Source organism: Phaseolus vulgaris, chromosome 4, assembly GCF_000499845.2.
Source record: "Phaseolus vulgaris cultivar G19833 chromosome 4, P. vulgaris v2.0, whole genome shotgun sequence".
NCBI lineage: Eukaryota > Viridiplantae > Streptophyta > Magnoliopsida > Fabales > Fabaceae > Phaseolus > Phaseolus vulgaris.
Genome location: NC_023756.2, coordinates 42,476,907 through 42,493,010, shown reverse-complemented (window position 1 = coordinate 42,493,010; position 16,104 = coordinate 42,476,907). Strand labels below are relative to the sequence as shown.

The 16,104-nt window shown below is 32.2% G+C and overlaps 1 protein-coding gene across 1 annotated transcript; it reads left to right on the top strand.

The window, feature by feature from the left end:
• The first annotated feature begins 7,122 nt into the window (after positions 1-7,122).
• Positions 7,123-16,093, top strand: LOC137837743 (CLP protease regulatory subunit CLPX3, mitochondrial-like). The gene is made up of 15 exons (XM_068646851.1): positions 7,123-8,722; positions 8,986-9,047; positions 9,247-9,335; positions 9,477-9,556; positions 9,839-9,889; positions 10,513-10,587; positions 10,669-10,746; positions 11,842-11,898; positions 12,625-12,695; positions 12,815-12,914; positions 13,124-13,228; positions 14,663-14,725; positions 15,245-15,367; positions 15,463-15,615; positions 15,775-16,093. The coding sequence occupies exons 1-15, from the start codon at positions 7,784-7,786 to the stop codon at positions 15,847-15,849; spliced, it is 2,121 nt and encodes a 706-aa protein (XP_068502952.1). The 5' UTR covers positions 7,123-7,783; the 3' UTR covers positions 15,850-16,093.
• Positions 16,094-16,104: the final 11 nt, after the last annotated feature.

Genomic DNA, 16,104 nt, shown 5'->3' with positions numbered 1-16,104 from the left:
AAATTTTGTATTATAACTTTAAAATATTATTAAAATTAAAATAGAAACAATTTATATACACAATATATAAATATATATATATATATATATTGATCTATTAAATAATTAATAATATTGTTCATGAAAAATCAATATGATTTTATGATATTATTTTATTTAATAATATTGTTCATGAAAAAACCAATCTTATCTTATGAAGGACACGTGAAGATTTATCGTCCACCTTTTTGTGATTACTGTGCTGAATGGACTGAGGTATGTGTGGTGGAAATGGTATATAATGTATCATTGAGAAATTATGAATATCTCTTCATAAATATTGTGCATTTGAGTAAATTATGTTATATTTTATAAATCATGTTAAGATATTTAGGGTTTATTACTTTTTAAGTTCTTATTTTGTGCAGGTTGATGTAAGTTATGTTACTAATCAATGATCTTGTTCTTGGACTTTGGTTGGATTTCTTCATTATTAGGAACTAATTCTTCCCATACCTCATCAATTATAATCAATTATAACCTACACCTAACATTTTTTTAAAATCTCATACTTTCTTTGTCATTTTTATTTCAGAAAAAAAACATAGGGAGAAATTCGTTTACTATAGTGGAGGCGTTTTGAGTGGAGGTGGTGGTGGTGGTGGTGTAGTTGTTTGTTGTGGTGGTGGAGGGCGAGACATTGTTGTTAGGTGCGGTGGAGTTGTATTTTCATTTAAGCATTTTTGTTTTCGTGTGATGGATGCAGTGACAATGGTGCATGTCATATTCGTTTCTGTTTTCATTTTTCAGAAAGTGGCTTACGGATGTAGATATCCGAAAGCATTAGTGTAGATTTTGGATATTCGCATCCAGAAAGTAAAAGAAGGTCTTCGGATCTCAGCGTCCGAAAGTAATTGTTGGGTGTCTTGATAAGACTCTGGAAGTCGCTTATCAGTTTTGAACGAGCAGATACAAAAATGTATTGTTTGTGTTGTTAACATAAATATTCATAATGTTAAGGATAAAATAGTTATTTTTTCTACTAGTGTAAGAGAATCATGATATGAAATGAAGATGAAAAAAATTAGGAGTAGAAAGAATAAAGTCTGAAAGTTCACTAAACAATAAAGAAGAATAAATGACATATTTGATTTTCCTTATCTCAATACCTTCAAGATAAGGTTGTTTCAACTTTAAGCTTCCCTTAGTTTATTTGTAAATCATAAAATATGTCATACATGAAATAAAGAGTCATGATACGAATGAAGATGAGAGAAAACTAGAAGAAATAATAAAGCCTAAAAAGTTCACTAAAAGGGGCATAAATAGATAAAAAAAAATATGTTTTAGAAAACAAATTGAAATAATATAAAATTACAAAGCAATATTTCAAATTCTGACGATTAGTGAGTTAGAGTGGTATTTTCAAATTTGGATACCAAAATAATAGAAATAAAAGAAGCTCAACTATGATGTTTCTTGTTTATTGAGGTTATAATGACGGAAATATTAAATTTTTATATATTATTATAGATAATAAATATGAAGATAATGTGGTAATATATATATATATATATATTTCTACCGTTAATTATGAATTGTTAGTGATAAGGAAAAGTGAAAGGAGATTTTTTATATTTATTAACAATCATTTCAAACTTATAACATAGATAAATGTTGCTTCAAAAATGGAAAAAAAATATATGAAAGTAGTGATTTTTTTTATCAAATATTACTAAAATTGACAGATTTTTTAAAAATTACGGCTATAGGTTAGTCATGTCTATACAACATGATTTTGTTGTAAAAAAAATGTGTTACATAAATATGACATCAACCTCTTTTAAGTGAAGTCATGTTTAGTCACAATGACTTTTATGTTAGTATTAAAGTCATATGACACAAATATAACTTTGTTTAACGCATTTAAAGTTAATGATTTTGTCATTTTTTTGTTGGTTTAAATATGAAGTTGTGTAAGGAGAACACAACTTTAATGTTGTGGAATTGTACTTGATATCATGGAGGAGGGATACAACTTCAATTATTATGTCATCTGAATTTAGTATTAGAATGAATGATGGATATAATTGGGTTTTTGAAAAAAAATACTAGTACACTATTTTTGGGATACATGAGCGAAAGAAATAGAAAAAAAATGGTGTAGAAGTGAGGTGAAAGAAAAAAAAATGTGTATTAAAATAGATAAATACCACAATTTTAATTTATAATAAAAAATTGTAAAAAAGAATGTCTTTATGTTACATACTAGTATTTTACAATGATGTGAAAAAATAATTCATGACGTTCTAATGTTTGAATAGTAATAAAATGGTGACACAATTTGGCTTGTAAGGTTAGTAATGCAATGACATGAGTGCAATAAATGTCCATTAAAAATAAATATTTTTACTCATTAGGTATTAACACTAAAGTTGTGCTATCCTTATGTAACTTCATCATGACTTATGCTTCAATCCCACAAATGAAGTTGTACTCTCCTTACATTACTTCAACTTCGATCCCACAACTCTAAAATTGACAACAAAATTTAACAAAATCATTAATTTCGACTATGAAACAAAGTTATGTTTGTGTCACACAACTTTGCCATTAACATAAAAGTCGTTATGGGCAAACATAACTTCATTTAGAGAAATTGAAAATGTGTTTATATAACTTCTTCGTAAAGAAGTTGTGTCACCCAAACACAATTAGTATGTGAACATGTTTTTTAAAATATATTTATTTGTATTGGATAAAAATATAACACTTTTGTATTTTTTTTCAAAATATGTCCAAGCTTGTAAATGTAGGAGTGGTGATAGAGAAAAATGTCATAGAATTTATATGTTTCAATTATTTAGTGAAATTTGAAATTTTTAATAAATTTTGCTAACTTAAATGTTGATGTGTCTAGACAAAGTATGAGAAAAGGAGAAACATTTGTCGAAATCTTAATGTTGATAAATCATTTTGACATCATTACTTTGGAAAATATAAAAAATAATATTCTATTAAAATAAAATTTTAGTTATAGATTTTAATATTGTTTTAAGAAAAGAAAATTTGAAAATAATAGTTTATTTTTGAAATAATAATATGAATTTATTTACACAAATGTTTTTATTTTATTTTATAGCTAAATTCATACTACTAACGAAAAGAAAATTTCTTTTGTTGATCTTCTTGTTTCTACATATCCAGCAAAAAGTTTAAAAACTCTTTCTATTCCTCCTACTTTCATTGAAAAATATTATTTTTCTCACGAAAAATGTTTAATGGTAAGAAAACTACTTGATAGTCATTCTAATGATTTGGAACGATCACAACAGGAAAATCTATTCCACATAAGATGCAAAGTTTTTGATAAAATATGTTCTTTAGTTGTGGATAGTGAGTCATATTCTAACTGTTGTAGTGCGAGAGTAGTACTCAAGTTAAATCTTTCTACCATACCTCATCCAAAACTTTATAAGTTACAATGGATTAATGAGGATGGTGGTCTTATTATGAGTAGCCAAATAAATATTCCAATAACCATGGGGTCTTATCAAGAAACTATTTTATGTGATAGTATCCCAATGGATGCTAGACATCTTTTACTTGGCTACCCATGGCTCTCTGTTCATAAAGCTATTCATGATAGAAAATCTAATAAAATTAATTTTCGTCATGTAGGGAAAAAGATTACCCTTTGTCCTCTCACTCCTACTAAGTATAAGTAGATCAAATTGCTTTACAGAAAATCATTGAAAATGAAAAGATAGAGAAAGATAAATTAGAAGAGATAGCAAAAATAGAAAAAGAAAGAGAGGAGAAAGAAATAGAGGAAAAATAAAAGAGAGGAAGTAAAGATAGAAAGAGAAGCAACGAAAAAGAAAGATAGGATAAAGAAATTTTCTAAAGAGTTTATTAATATTGGGTCCAAAGGAAAGGAGTCTAATACTAGTATTTCCAATGAGTATTTTCTTGATTCAAATATCTTGTTTAAAAATGTTAATCAATTTAATACTCTCCATGGAGAAAATGATTTTCATCATAATTGTCAAATTTTTCAAAAAATTTCTCTTATGGATAATTATCAACTTCTACCTTTGTTTATTCAAATGTTGAAATACAACATAAATACCCATTTTCCATCTTATAAACATCTTTTGATTCAAACTGATGGGGATTTAGTTGTAAGTCAATGCATGAAAGTCAAGCCTTATTTAGGACATGATACAAATGTTTTAGGTCACATTATTTCTATATAAGCTTGTAATGCTTTATTAAAACAACCTAGCAATTTTCACAGTAACTTTATTTACCAGGGTTGTTTTGATCAAATTACTTTCACTAACAAAGGCAATAAGTTTGTTGTTAGTTTCTCTATACCCTCACAAGTAGTGGAAAAGCCATTACAAAAACTTTTTCATTTTTTATAAATCTTTGTTTGAGACTGCATCAGAATAAAAAAATATAAATTTCTTAGAACAATCCTGTGAGGAGTTACTTGATGCAAACCTTTTATATGGAGCTAACCAGATTTGGTTCAAACACCTTGTGAATCCTTGCTAGTAATACAACAAAATGATAAAATATTTAAGCAACTTCATAAGGTACAAATAATGAAAACACCACATAAATCAGATGAACATGTTACCTCGACACAAAAAATTAATTGCAAACTTGTATCACCGAGGTAATTCTGTTTCCTATTATATTTTTTCTTATTCTAAGTTGTTTTCTCCATTTTGTTTGGTGTTTTATTTTCCTACCTTCGGAAATAAGAACCACCATAAAGGTACCATACCAAATACTTTATTTGTTTTCGGTTTCTACATCCATCAACTTCTATTCTTTTGCATTCTCCTTATGTTTGTTGTCTTTTTCAAGTGGATTCATGAACCAGGTTGGGTAAAAATAACTCCAAAATATTGAATGAAAAACTTTGAATTTGAGATTCATTCTCTCCCAAATCTCCTTTTGCTAGAGAGCCTCCAATGCCTAGTAATTCCTAGAAAGTTGGCCAAACCTCTTTCTACTTCCTAGCACCAAAACTACTCCAATTCCTCACCAAAATCTCCCATTCTTGGTGCAAACTCTTCTCCATTTCGTTGCCATTGCATTCAACTTCTACAATCCATCACCTTGGATTGCATCACTTGGTCTTTTCTCTCTAAAACTAGAGTTCTTAAATCAAAGTACTAGTTTATAATGGTTTATAGATCCTCCTCTATTTGGCCTGAGATTAAACAATTTTATGACACTATTCTCGAACATACTTCTTAGACTGTTGGTACATGTACTTTTATTAATTTTTGGCATGATAAATGGTGTTTCACTCCTTCTTTATCAATCATTGCAGGGGTACCTGATGGTTCTAAAATCTCGGATATAGTTTCTCAATTCTAGACTGGTAGTGATTGGAGTATTCCCTTACCATAACAACAGATGCCTAATTTTTTTGAACATATCATGATTAGGTAGGAACAGGATATTCCTAATTGGATTTTAGAAGATTCTGGATGTTTCACTCTTAAGCGGCTATGACTTTTTTCTTGGATCCAGGAATTCCCTGTGGCTGGGGTAAACTCATTTGGTCTTCATATATACCTCCTTCCAAAACTCTAGTTCCATGGAAAGTTTTTAATGGGCGATTATCTACAAATCAACACATTTAGCATAAAGACTTGCATATATGTTTTATGTGTATGCTTTGTGAAAAGCATGAGGAATCTATTCACCATTTATTTTCAACAAATTTTCCTTACTTCTCATTTCTCTAATGTGGATGTTCTCCTTTCTCTTATTAAGAGTGATGATAGTCCTTTGGTTAATTTGATCAAACTTGTTGTGATAACCTTTTCTATTTGGATGATATGGTGTATGAGGAATTATGCTAGATTTCAAGTTAAAATTGATGTTTCTAGGGTCATTTTGGTCATTAAAGATCACATTTGTTTTAGTGGGTAGTTCGTCTAAAAGTTCTATGCGAAATTATATGTTTGATTTCAATGTGCTTAAGTTTTTTGGTATCAATACTCGTAGTGGTAAAGTTCTATCTCCTCTTCCTGTTAGATAAGAGTTTCCTTATCCAAGTTGGGTAAAAATAAACAATGAGGGTGTTGCTAGAGGTTCTCCTGCTCATGCTACTTGTGGTGGTATTTTCTGTGGGAGAATTTACTGGTGGTTTCTCTGCTTTTCTGGATGTTCAGAATGCTTTGGTTGCTGAGTTTTATGAAGTTATACATGCTATTGAACAAGCTCAAGAGATAGGTTTTACTAGTTTATGACTTGAATGTGATTCTACCTTGGTTTGTGCTGCATTTACTATTAGGACTAATGTTCTTTGGATGCTTTGTAATAGGTGGAACACTTGTCTTAACTACTGTGGAAAAATCAAATTTAGGGTTTCTTACATTTTTCGTGAAGGGAATGTATGTTAATAAACTTGCTAACTTAAGCTTTATTCATAAAGAGTATCTGCATTGGTATAATAGGCTTCCATCTAGTTTTTTTTAGAGTTCTTTATTAATAGACATAGATTACCTATGTTCCATTTTTGTTAATATATGAGTTTTGGTCTAGTCCTCCCATATTTTCTTATATTTCCTTTTTTTTCTTTTAATAATATTTTTTTTCATGTAATAACAAATAATTGTTATTACGTGAGGTTTCAGCCTAGCTGAGATGTCAAGTTTTATAGTAATATCCAACATGAGAGCTTTCATAAAAATAAAAAAGAGAACTAGAGAGAAGAGATTTGAGAAAGAGAAAAAAAAAGGATTGGGAGTTAGGGAGGTATACACTTTTTCACTTAGAAATAGTTAAACAATTCCTCAACTCAACATTAACAATTTAATTTTTATTTCTTTTATAATTATTATAGATAATAATAATATAATAAAGGATAAAATAAATAAAAAGTATAGATGAAGTAATAAAATTAATATTTCAAGGATTTTACTAAAACATTTCTTTAAAGATAAAAGTTTACCAAACAAAATAACTAATAGGTGTTTGGTATATTCAATAGACAAAAGGAATCATGATTTATATATTTAAAGAATAGAAAGGCAGTGACGAATTTCATTGATGAATGTCATCCACGTGGAATTAATTATATCTATGTGATAGCCTTGGATCTTCTTCTCCATCTACATCTTCATCCACACACATCCAACAATAAATGCCCACTAAAAATAAACATTCAAGAAAAACCATTGACTAATAATCTCTTCTGCTGCTATATTTGCTTATAGAAACCAAACCAGAGATGTAGCTAATGGCTGCAATCCAACACAAGATCAAGTGAAGAAGATGGAGAGAGAGTTAAGAATTTAACATTTACCAAATGGATTGCACATCATGTGGTCAAAGTGTCAAAAAATAGAATAAAAAATGCAGCACTTTAACCATCACCCACCCACTTCATATACTTCCTCAAATCACAGATAGAGAGAGAGAGAGAGACACAAACGTGTGTCATGTTCTTTGTGTTGGCAGTTTTCCTTCCTTCACCGAAAAACACTCCTTAGCTCTATCTTCTTGCTCAATCCTCTCCCCTCCAATCCAACTTCTCCTTCATTTTCTCTCTTTCTTACCCTTTTTCTTCTCCCTCCATAAATTCACGCACACCCATTTTCTAATCCGCCCACACAGATCCAAATTTCTTATCTTTTTCACCGTTCCACGCTAATTCTTCAACTGGGTTATCCAAATCCAAAGCATTACTTTACTAATTAAAGCAACCCCAATTCTCTGGTTTTAATCCCGAGTTCCCGAGTTTGGCTTTTCGGATCAAAATCTTCGACCCATGTCGCGACTCTTTGGTAGATGGAAGAAGGCGCAGGAAATGGCGTCGCTTTCGGGGTTTCTGCCACGTGGGCACCAGCGAATCGGGTTAAATTTTTGCCCAATTTCGACCCAGCTGAATATGGTATCCGGCCACCGGCGGGATGCTCAGGTGGGGGTTCAGGAGCGGTATAAGTGGGACCGCGGCGGGTCGGACGACAACCCGACCCGGAAGATCCGGGCTGAGGCTAATTGCCCCCGTTGCACTAAAGACATGAATCTTGTGTTCTCTAATCGCCACTTTCCCTCCCCACAAAGTGAATCGAATTCTGAATTGGGTGGTGAGGGAGAAAGAGAAAAGGGTTACCAAGCGGTTAACCTCTGCCCAAAGTGCAAAACTGCTTATTACTTTCGCCCTTATGACACTACACCTCTTCAAGGTACTTTTGTGGAGATTGGTAGGGTCAGTAGTACTAACAATAATGGTGTTAATAATGTAATTGGTAAGGGACATTCTCCTAGGAGGATCACACATGGAAAAGGTGGTGGTAAAGAAGGTGGTAGTAGTACTAGTAGGGCTAGTCATGGAGGAGAGGAGTCTGGGCCTAAGAGTAATACTAATGCAAGTAAATGGCTTGAAGTGTCATTGTGGGAGACTTTGATGGCATACAATGGTGGTGGTCGTGGTAATGGTGGTAATGGGGAGCCACCTGAGTCGTGGCCTGGTGGTAACGGGAATGAGAATGGGTTGGCTGTGCATACTCCTCCAGGCCCACCTTTTGCACCTGGGATGAATGTTATCCGGGCTACGGGGCCTCCGAATGGCGGTTCAGGTGGTGGTGGGGGCGATGGTGAGAAGAATGCCTGGGGAGGGTCTAATTTGGGGAAGGATTTGCCCTCGCCGAAGGAGATATGTAAGGGTCTTGACAAGTTTGTTATTGGTCAAAAGAGAGCGAAGAAGGTATCCTGTTTTTTTGAGTTTTGTTTGGTTGCTGATGTACAATTATGTGTCAATGTGCCCCTTTTGGATAGTCTAGCATGCAGAATGAGGATAGAAAGAAATTTAGTGTAAATGTATGTCTGCCTATATTCATTGTCATAGCTTTGAATTTGACTCCAGTGTTTTTTTTTCATTCATTGTATATCAAAAACAATTAAACTTGCTGACACTGCAAATGCATTGTTTTGACTGTACCTCATTAATGGTTTATGTTTCTGTTGAAGGTGCTTTCTGTAGCTGTTTATAACCACTATAAAAGAATATACCATGCCACTTTACAGAAAGGGTTAGTTCTTTTACTACCCCTTGGTGGAATTGCAGCCAATTCTTTTGATTCCGTATTTTCCCAGATCTCTTCATGTATAAACCAATCTATATGTCGTGATAGATATATGGGGAATTTACCAAATGTCAAAATCATAGTTTGTTCTTTCACATTATCTATTTGCTATTTGCTATGATTGAATTAGTGGAGTTCATACTAGGTCAACTGTAGATTCAGAAGTATTAGATGATGACGATAATGTGGATCTAGAAAAGAGTAATGTTCTCTTGATGGGTCCAACCGGTTCAGGTATGACATTCATTGACACTCATTTATTTTCTTTTTTTCTTATAAAATGAGAATTAGCTGTGTCCCCATTGCTTGCTCTTTTTATATCTGCATCTGAAATTACACTGTGCATGCTATGCTAATCTAAATTTTATCAAATAGGGAAGACATTACTAGCTAAAACACTGGCTCGATTTGTGAATGTGCCGTTTGTCATTGCTGATGCAACAACCTTAACACAGGCAAGTATGAATTCATCAATGGGGATTTTGAAAACAAAGTACAGCACACGCAAGTAAATGATGCAAATTTATCAATTTTCCTGTGGCAAAGATCTGAATTTTCTTATTTTTGAGAGATAGGAACATATTCGGTATGTTGTGTTGGACACAATCCTTTTTTTTTTCTGCTGAAACTTTGGGTGTTCAGTATTAGTAACTATATGTGATTGGGTTTTGTAGTTGTCTCATTTGTCCTTGAACAAAACTTTGTTATTAGACCTAAAAGAGGATTTTAATTTGCAGGCTGGTTATGTTGGAGAAGATGTTGAATCAATATTGTACAAACTACTTGCGGTATGTGTGCTGTTCTGCACAATTATAATGTTTTATTAGATTATCAATTATTTATCTTCTAGGAATTGCCCTGTTTCTCAATTTTCAGTGTCCTAGAAATTCTTAGGTTTTTCTTTTGTATGCTCACTTACATTGCACAGTTGATGATGAATGGATTTTCTCATAACAGAGTTTGTTAAATTCAGGGAAGCTTCCTTGCTTTATTAACTTAATTAAAAATGATAGGTCAGCCCAAATTCTTTAGCAATTTATATTAGTTATAGACAAGAAAATATTACCCTGTTCCCTCATTATTTTGTTGATAGCTATCTTCTTATACAATAGTCAATAACTATTGACTTGTGTTGTCTAGTTAAAAAATTTCTAAATGGTAAAAATTACAATGTTCTTAATTTTTCTAAATTTTAGTCTTTATATCCTTGTATGTTATATAGGTTGTTATCTAGTGAGATGCTTGTTATGTTGGATTCTTCCCTCATTGGCATTATGATGCATGTGAGGTAGGAAAGCTAGAGTTTGAATATCCTCATCTACTGTTCTTATGTGCAAAGCTTGTCCTTTATCTCACTTGTCGTACCTTTATTCCATATCATTGTAATAACTGCTTATTTTTTGTGATACAGGCAGCAGATTTCAATGTTGCAGCAGCTCAACAAGGAATAATTTACATTGATGAAGTTGACAAAATAACTAAGAAGGTTTCTTTGCTAATTAATTTGACAAGTTCATACTTCTTAACCCACTAAAGATTTTAAATGTTAAGGTAAATATTTTTACAGGCTGAGAGCTTAAATATCAGCCGGGATGTTTCTGGTGAGGGTGTTCAACAGGCATTATTAAAAATGCTGGAAGGAACTGTAAGTAAAAGATCCTAAATGCAGTTGTTGCTAACTGGTGTATTTTATCTTATCCATACTGGAACTGAAATCTTCATTTTGACAAGCAATTTATTCACATAGATTCTCATAGGTATTTCATCTTCAGTCTAGAATATTTTAACTGGTAATTGATTGGTAGTAGCAAATAACATTGATGCATTAATGGTAATTTCAATTAGGTTAAGAAAGAACATTATACCTTTGTTTTTTTTTTGCATGGTAGGATCTGATTTTGAGATTCCTAGGACAGACTCTAATATATTCAGTAAGATGAAGTTGACATGCTTTATAATTCTTGTGCATTGAGGGCGGAGTTGTTGGAACATGAGGCAAGATTTGAATTGATGCAATGTTGTTGGTTATAGGGTTTAGTAAAAGCAAGGGTTATTCGTTGGATTATAATATTCTTTTCTACAGCGGAAAACTAAGTGTTTGCAATTTTTTCTGTCCTATTAAACAAACTAACATTTGCTCTTGTTTTTCCCAAGATTGTGTTTTGAACTGTTGTTGGGGCAAACCGAAAGAACTTGGTATTATAGCTTGACATCTGAGGAAAATGTGCAGTTTTTACCTAGTAGTCTCATGTTAAGTGAAAAAGATGGCCATTTTATTTACACCATCAAAGCACCCACAGCAATACTGAACAAACATTGAATTATCATAACATCCTTTTGCCTAGGAACTCCATGGTAAACAAAATCATGATGATAAATAAAAAAATTAGAGTTATTTGAGGTGAGACTAAATTTGCTCCCTGGTCTGTTTAGCTAGTTTTATTCAGTTCTATGATTCTAAAACTGTATATTCTGTAGCCCTTTTTTTAGTGACTGTTTTAAAGATTCATTTTAATGTTAGATTTATTTGTACTTTTGTTTGCAATACAAATGCAAGTTCTCATATTCCAAATTCAATAGTTTTTTTGTAACTTTACCTTTATGTTTTGTGGAACATTTTCATATTATCACTTATTAATTGATTATTTGTTCTAAATGTTTTGAAGAGGTAGGTGGTAAATTGGTTAGTGCCATTCTTATTTGCAGTATCATAAACTTGTACTTATTTCTTATTGTCTAGATAGTAAATGTTCCTGAGAAAGGAGCCAGGAAGCATCCAAGGGGGGATAACATTCAGGTATGTTGTTTTGGAAGCATAACATCATCAATCATTTTATTCATGCATGCACCAGGATGTGATTAGACAAATGTTCTCATGTTAGGTTGCCATTGTCTTGAATCCTATAATATCCTCTTTCTACATACACTAGAATAGCTATCTTGAACAGCGTTTTTAGGAGTTATTGTTGAACAAGAGCGTTTTTGGATTTTTCTTCTTCTTCATCTCTTATCTCTTACAATCTATCATTTTTATCTTTATTTGTAAATTGAATTTTAATATTTTTTAGAAGAAATTATCATTATTAAAATTAAACTTATGATATAAATTGTTTATTATGAATTTAAAATAATTTTATGTGTTAAAAAATATTTATTATAAATTTAGTTATATAAATAAACTTTTATAATGTGCGTTGCACATGCTAAAAATACTATGTGTATAATTTATAAACATGTTTCTGTTGTTTTGATTAATGTATCTTTTTTTTTTCTTATTGGAAAAATAATGAAAAAAATGAGAATGGTACAATGACCTCATTAGTTGGTTACTAATGATGAACACTTTTGCTTTAAAAGCTACATAGATAGCTGGTGTTTCTTTTTAAAACTCGTTTCTCCTTTTTGAATAGTCTGTCTATGTGGGCTAGTTTCAGTCACCTAGTGGCTAGTACAGTTTGCATATAGCTAGTAACACTTGTTAATTCCTTCAATAATATTCTATTCATTTTTTTATCTTATACAGATGGACACAAAAAATATTCTTTTTATATGTGGTGGAGCATTTATTGATCTTGAAAAAACCATTTCAGAAAGGTAGATGTTTTTCTGCCTTTGTCTTGCAAAGTATTTTTTTACAAATCATAGATGCTTTACATATGCATTGGTTTCTATCGGGGTATTCACTAACTTGTATTATTTATCAAATAAATCAGACGACAAGATTCTTCAATTGGTTTTGGAGCACCAGTTCGTGCTAATATGAGAAATGGTGGAATAACAGACTCTGTAGTAACATCATCTTTACTTGAGTCAGTGAGTATTGGCTCTTATTATCTGAAATACGGATCTCCTTTTTTTATAATTGAAGCTTGTAAATAATGCATTTAAGCTACCATGCTTGGTGTGTGCTTTCTTCTATCCTCCAACACCAGATAAAGACACAATAGTAAGATGATGAATTGTTGTATTGTAGCTGATAACTATCATAGTGAGACTAAAATGTTGCCTTTAATACTTTCCAGGTGGAAAGTGCTGATCTTATTGCATATGGCCTTATACCAGAGTTTATTGGACGATTCCCCATCTTAGTCAGCTTGTCAGCTTTAACCGAAGACCAACTTATGATGGTATTCTTACCTTGTTTATGTTATCTTTTGATCACATCATATCTCATACTTCCCGATTTTTCTGAACAATGTAGTGCTCAAAGGACTGATTCTGCTTGCCTGTTGAGTGGTGCATCTTATGATAATTCTGTTCTGTCATTTATGATTTGTGATGGTTTCTACAATTAAAGGCTTGAGAATCCATATGGATTTTCAGCCTCCTAAAAGCTTTAAATCTTTATTTTTCTCTCAAGAATCAAGGTTTTTTTTATACAGTTAAAATAAACTTTAATATTTTTATAAAAATAATAATAAATTTGATAAAGAAAAGAACATAGTCATATGGTCTTTATGTAAGTGCATGGTTCGTATTTAATAGCATGGAAAACAATTGGATTTTTTATTAATTTTAATTACTAGAGTAGGCATTTATGATGTGGGTATAAAATGTTAAAGGAAAGTCAATATATGTGTATGTCATAGAGAGAGGAATGTCAGGGACATTCTCTTCTATTAGTCGTTTGAAATTGCAATTCTTTTTGGTCTCACATCTTACTTAATAAACTTCTTGATTTTGTAATTTTGTATAAACTTTAATCAATGGGAAAAAGTGTTAGAAAGGGTGTCTGATAGGATCCTCGAACCCAATTATGATAATGAATGAGCAAGAATGGGATCAGATGTTGGACCTAACTTAGAAAAAGCCCATCACTTGAAAGTATAATCTAGAAGGAAGAAAAAGAGTTCAAAAAACAGAGAGAATTAGTTAGTGAGAGGGCACACAGTTACTGCATTTGCAGAAGGAATTCTGTTAGTATATTATGTTTTACAGCCTGCTTTAATAGAACACTAGGGGAATGAGGGAAGGCAGAAATCCTTGTCGGGGTTCCATCAGTGTTCATATCACTCCTCTATGTGTGTGTGTGTGGGTGTATATCTAATATTTAAATCTTAAAAATTGTCTGAATTGGTTTTAATTTATAATTCTAACAAAATTGGAAGAAGATACTCAAGGTAGTTATAAAAGTGATAAGACTTGGGTATTATGGGGTGCCCAAGTCCCATATCCAGTAGTATGGGATGCTCGGTAGAGTATTAAAGTGTTTGGTTCTTCCTCTTTAATAGCTAGCTTTTGAGGGTGGGTTCCCCAAGGACTTGATACGTAGCAATAGTTCTTTCTTTGATCGTGTGACTTCCCTGAAGCTATTGTAACTTGGGTGATTCATATTTATTCAATTGCGTGACTTCCTATAATTATTGAAACACCCATATAAAAAAGGTCTCGTTTATTTGATGTTGACACTTTGTTCCTCTCTTTTCAGTTAGAGTAAAACAATTTAAATGCTTTTGGGAAAGTAGAAAAGATTTTGAAAGATGGGAATCCCTTTCTTTCTAGTATATGTTACTTCATATGTTAATTTTGAAAATATGGTCATATGACTATTGGGTTTGCAGGTCCTCACTGAACCAAAAAATGCTCTTGGCAAGCAGTACAAGAAATTATTTAGCATGAATAATGTAAGCAGCTCTCTCTGTGTGTGCCTCTCATGGTGTGTACTTGTGTGTCTGTGATGGTGTGAGTGCCTGATTCTGTGGATGCATGTGACTACTATTTGGTGTGAAAACCTGAACTCTTGTGGCCACCAGATACATACATTCCGAACAAAAGATGCAAACTGTTCAAACTTTGAATTGGTTAAAGGGATTGATTTAATAATTGTCCATGACAGACTATGCTAAATTTCTAATGACTAACTCCCTTTCATATATCTCGTTTCAAATTTGTGTATAATTAATACTTATTTTTTCCATTTGTTGATGATGCCTGGAGCCTGCCATTGTTTTTGGGCCATTTGATCTTTCTTCTTTGCTGGGTCAAATTTGTCAACTTGTTTTTTGCCTTTTGCTCAAAATATTCAAATTGTCCTCTGTGTGTCCATTTGTTAATTCTTTTTTTTTTTCAATTAAGAGTGCAAGTAGCTTGTAAAGTGGACACAAGGAAATCTATTTATCACAAACTTTACCCCTACTCTCCAGGTCAAGTTACACTTCACAGAGAAAGCTCTAAGACTGATAGCAAAGAAAGCAATGTCCAAAAATACTGGTGCTAGAGGTTTAAGAGCCCTACTGGAAAGCATTTTAACTGAGGCGATGTTTGAGGTATTGAACGGTTGGTTTATTCTTAAATATCAATCACAAACTATCATAATTCTCTACAGATTTTCACTAATACACACCTTGCTCATGTGCAACAGATTCCTGATATTAAGACGGGTAGTGATCGAATTGATGCAGTTGTTGTTGATGAGGAGTCAGTAGGATCACGAACTTCCCTTGGATGTGGGGGTAAAATTCTTCGGGGAGATGGTGCTTTGGAGCAGTACCTAGATAAGATGAAAGATTCAGCGGTATGTTGGAGGATTGATCATAAAAACGATGAATTGTTCCAGTTACCTTCTAGTATTCCCTGCTAATTTAATAACATGAGATGTTTCCTTCATTTGATGCATTATGAGCTATGAGGATGTTGTATCGAGTTTCAACTAAACTTGCTTAATCTTTTACAGGTTAATGTTGAGGTGGGGGAATCAGATTTACATGAGGGGGATTTGGAGCTTTCATCAAGGGCCATGAGCCTGTAATATCATTCACTTACCATAATCAGTGTATAATTTGTCATTGTCATTGTTATTTGTACAAAACTCATTAAAAAAAAGCTGCTGTAATTATCCCTTGTATAACAGCATAGCTACTTGTCCAAGTTTGCTGGATAGGAAACAAATAATAGAAGAGAAAAGAAAGGTGTAGTGTAGCATTGCTAATTTAGGCAGCACATTATACAAAATTTTTAATTATTTCTTAATCTCAATGAGGACTTTTTTTTTATCCGTTGTACT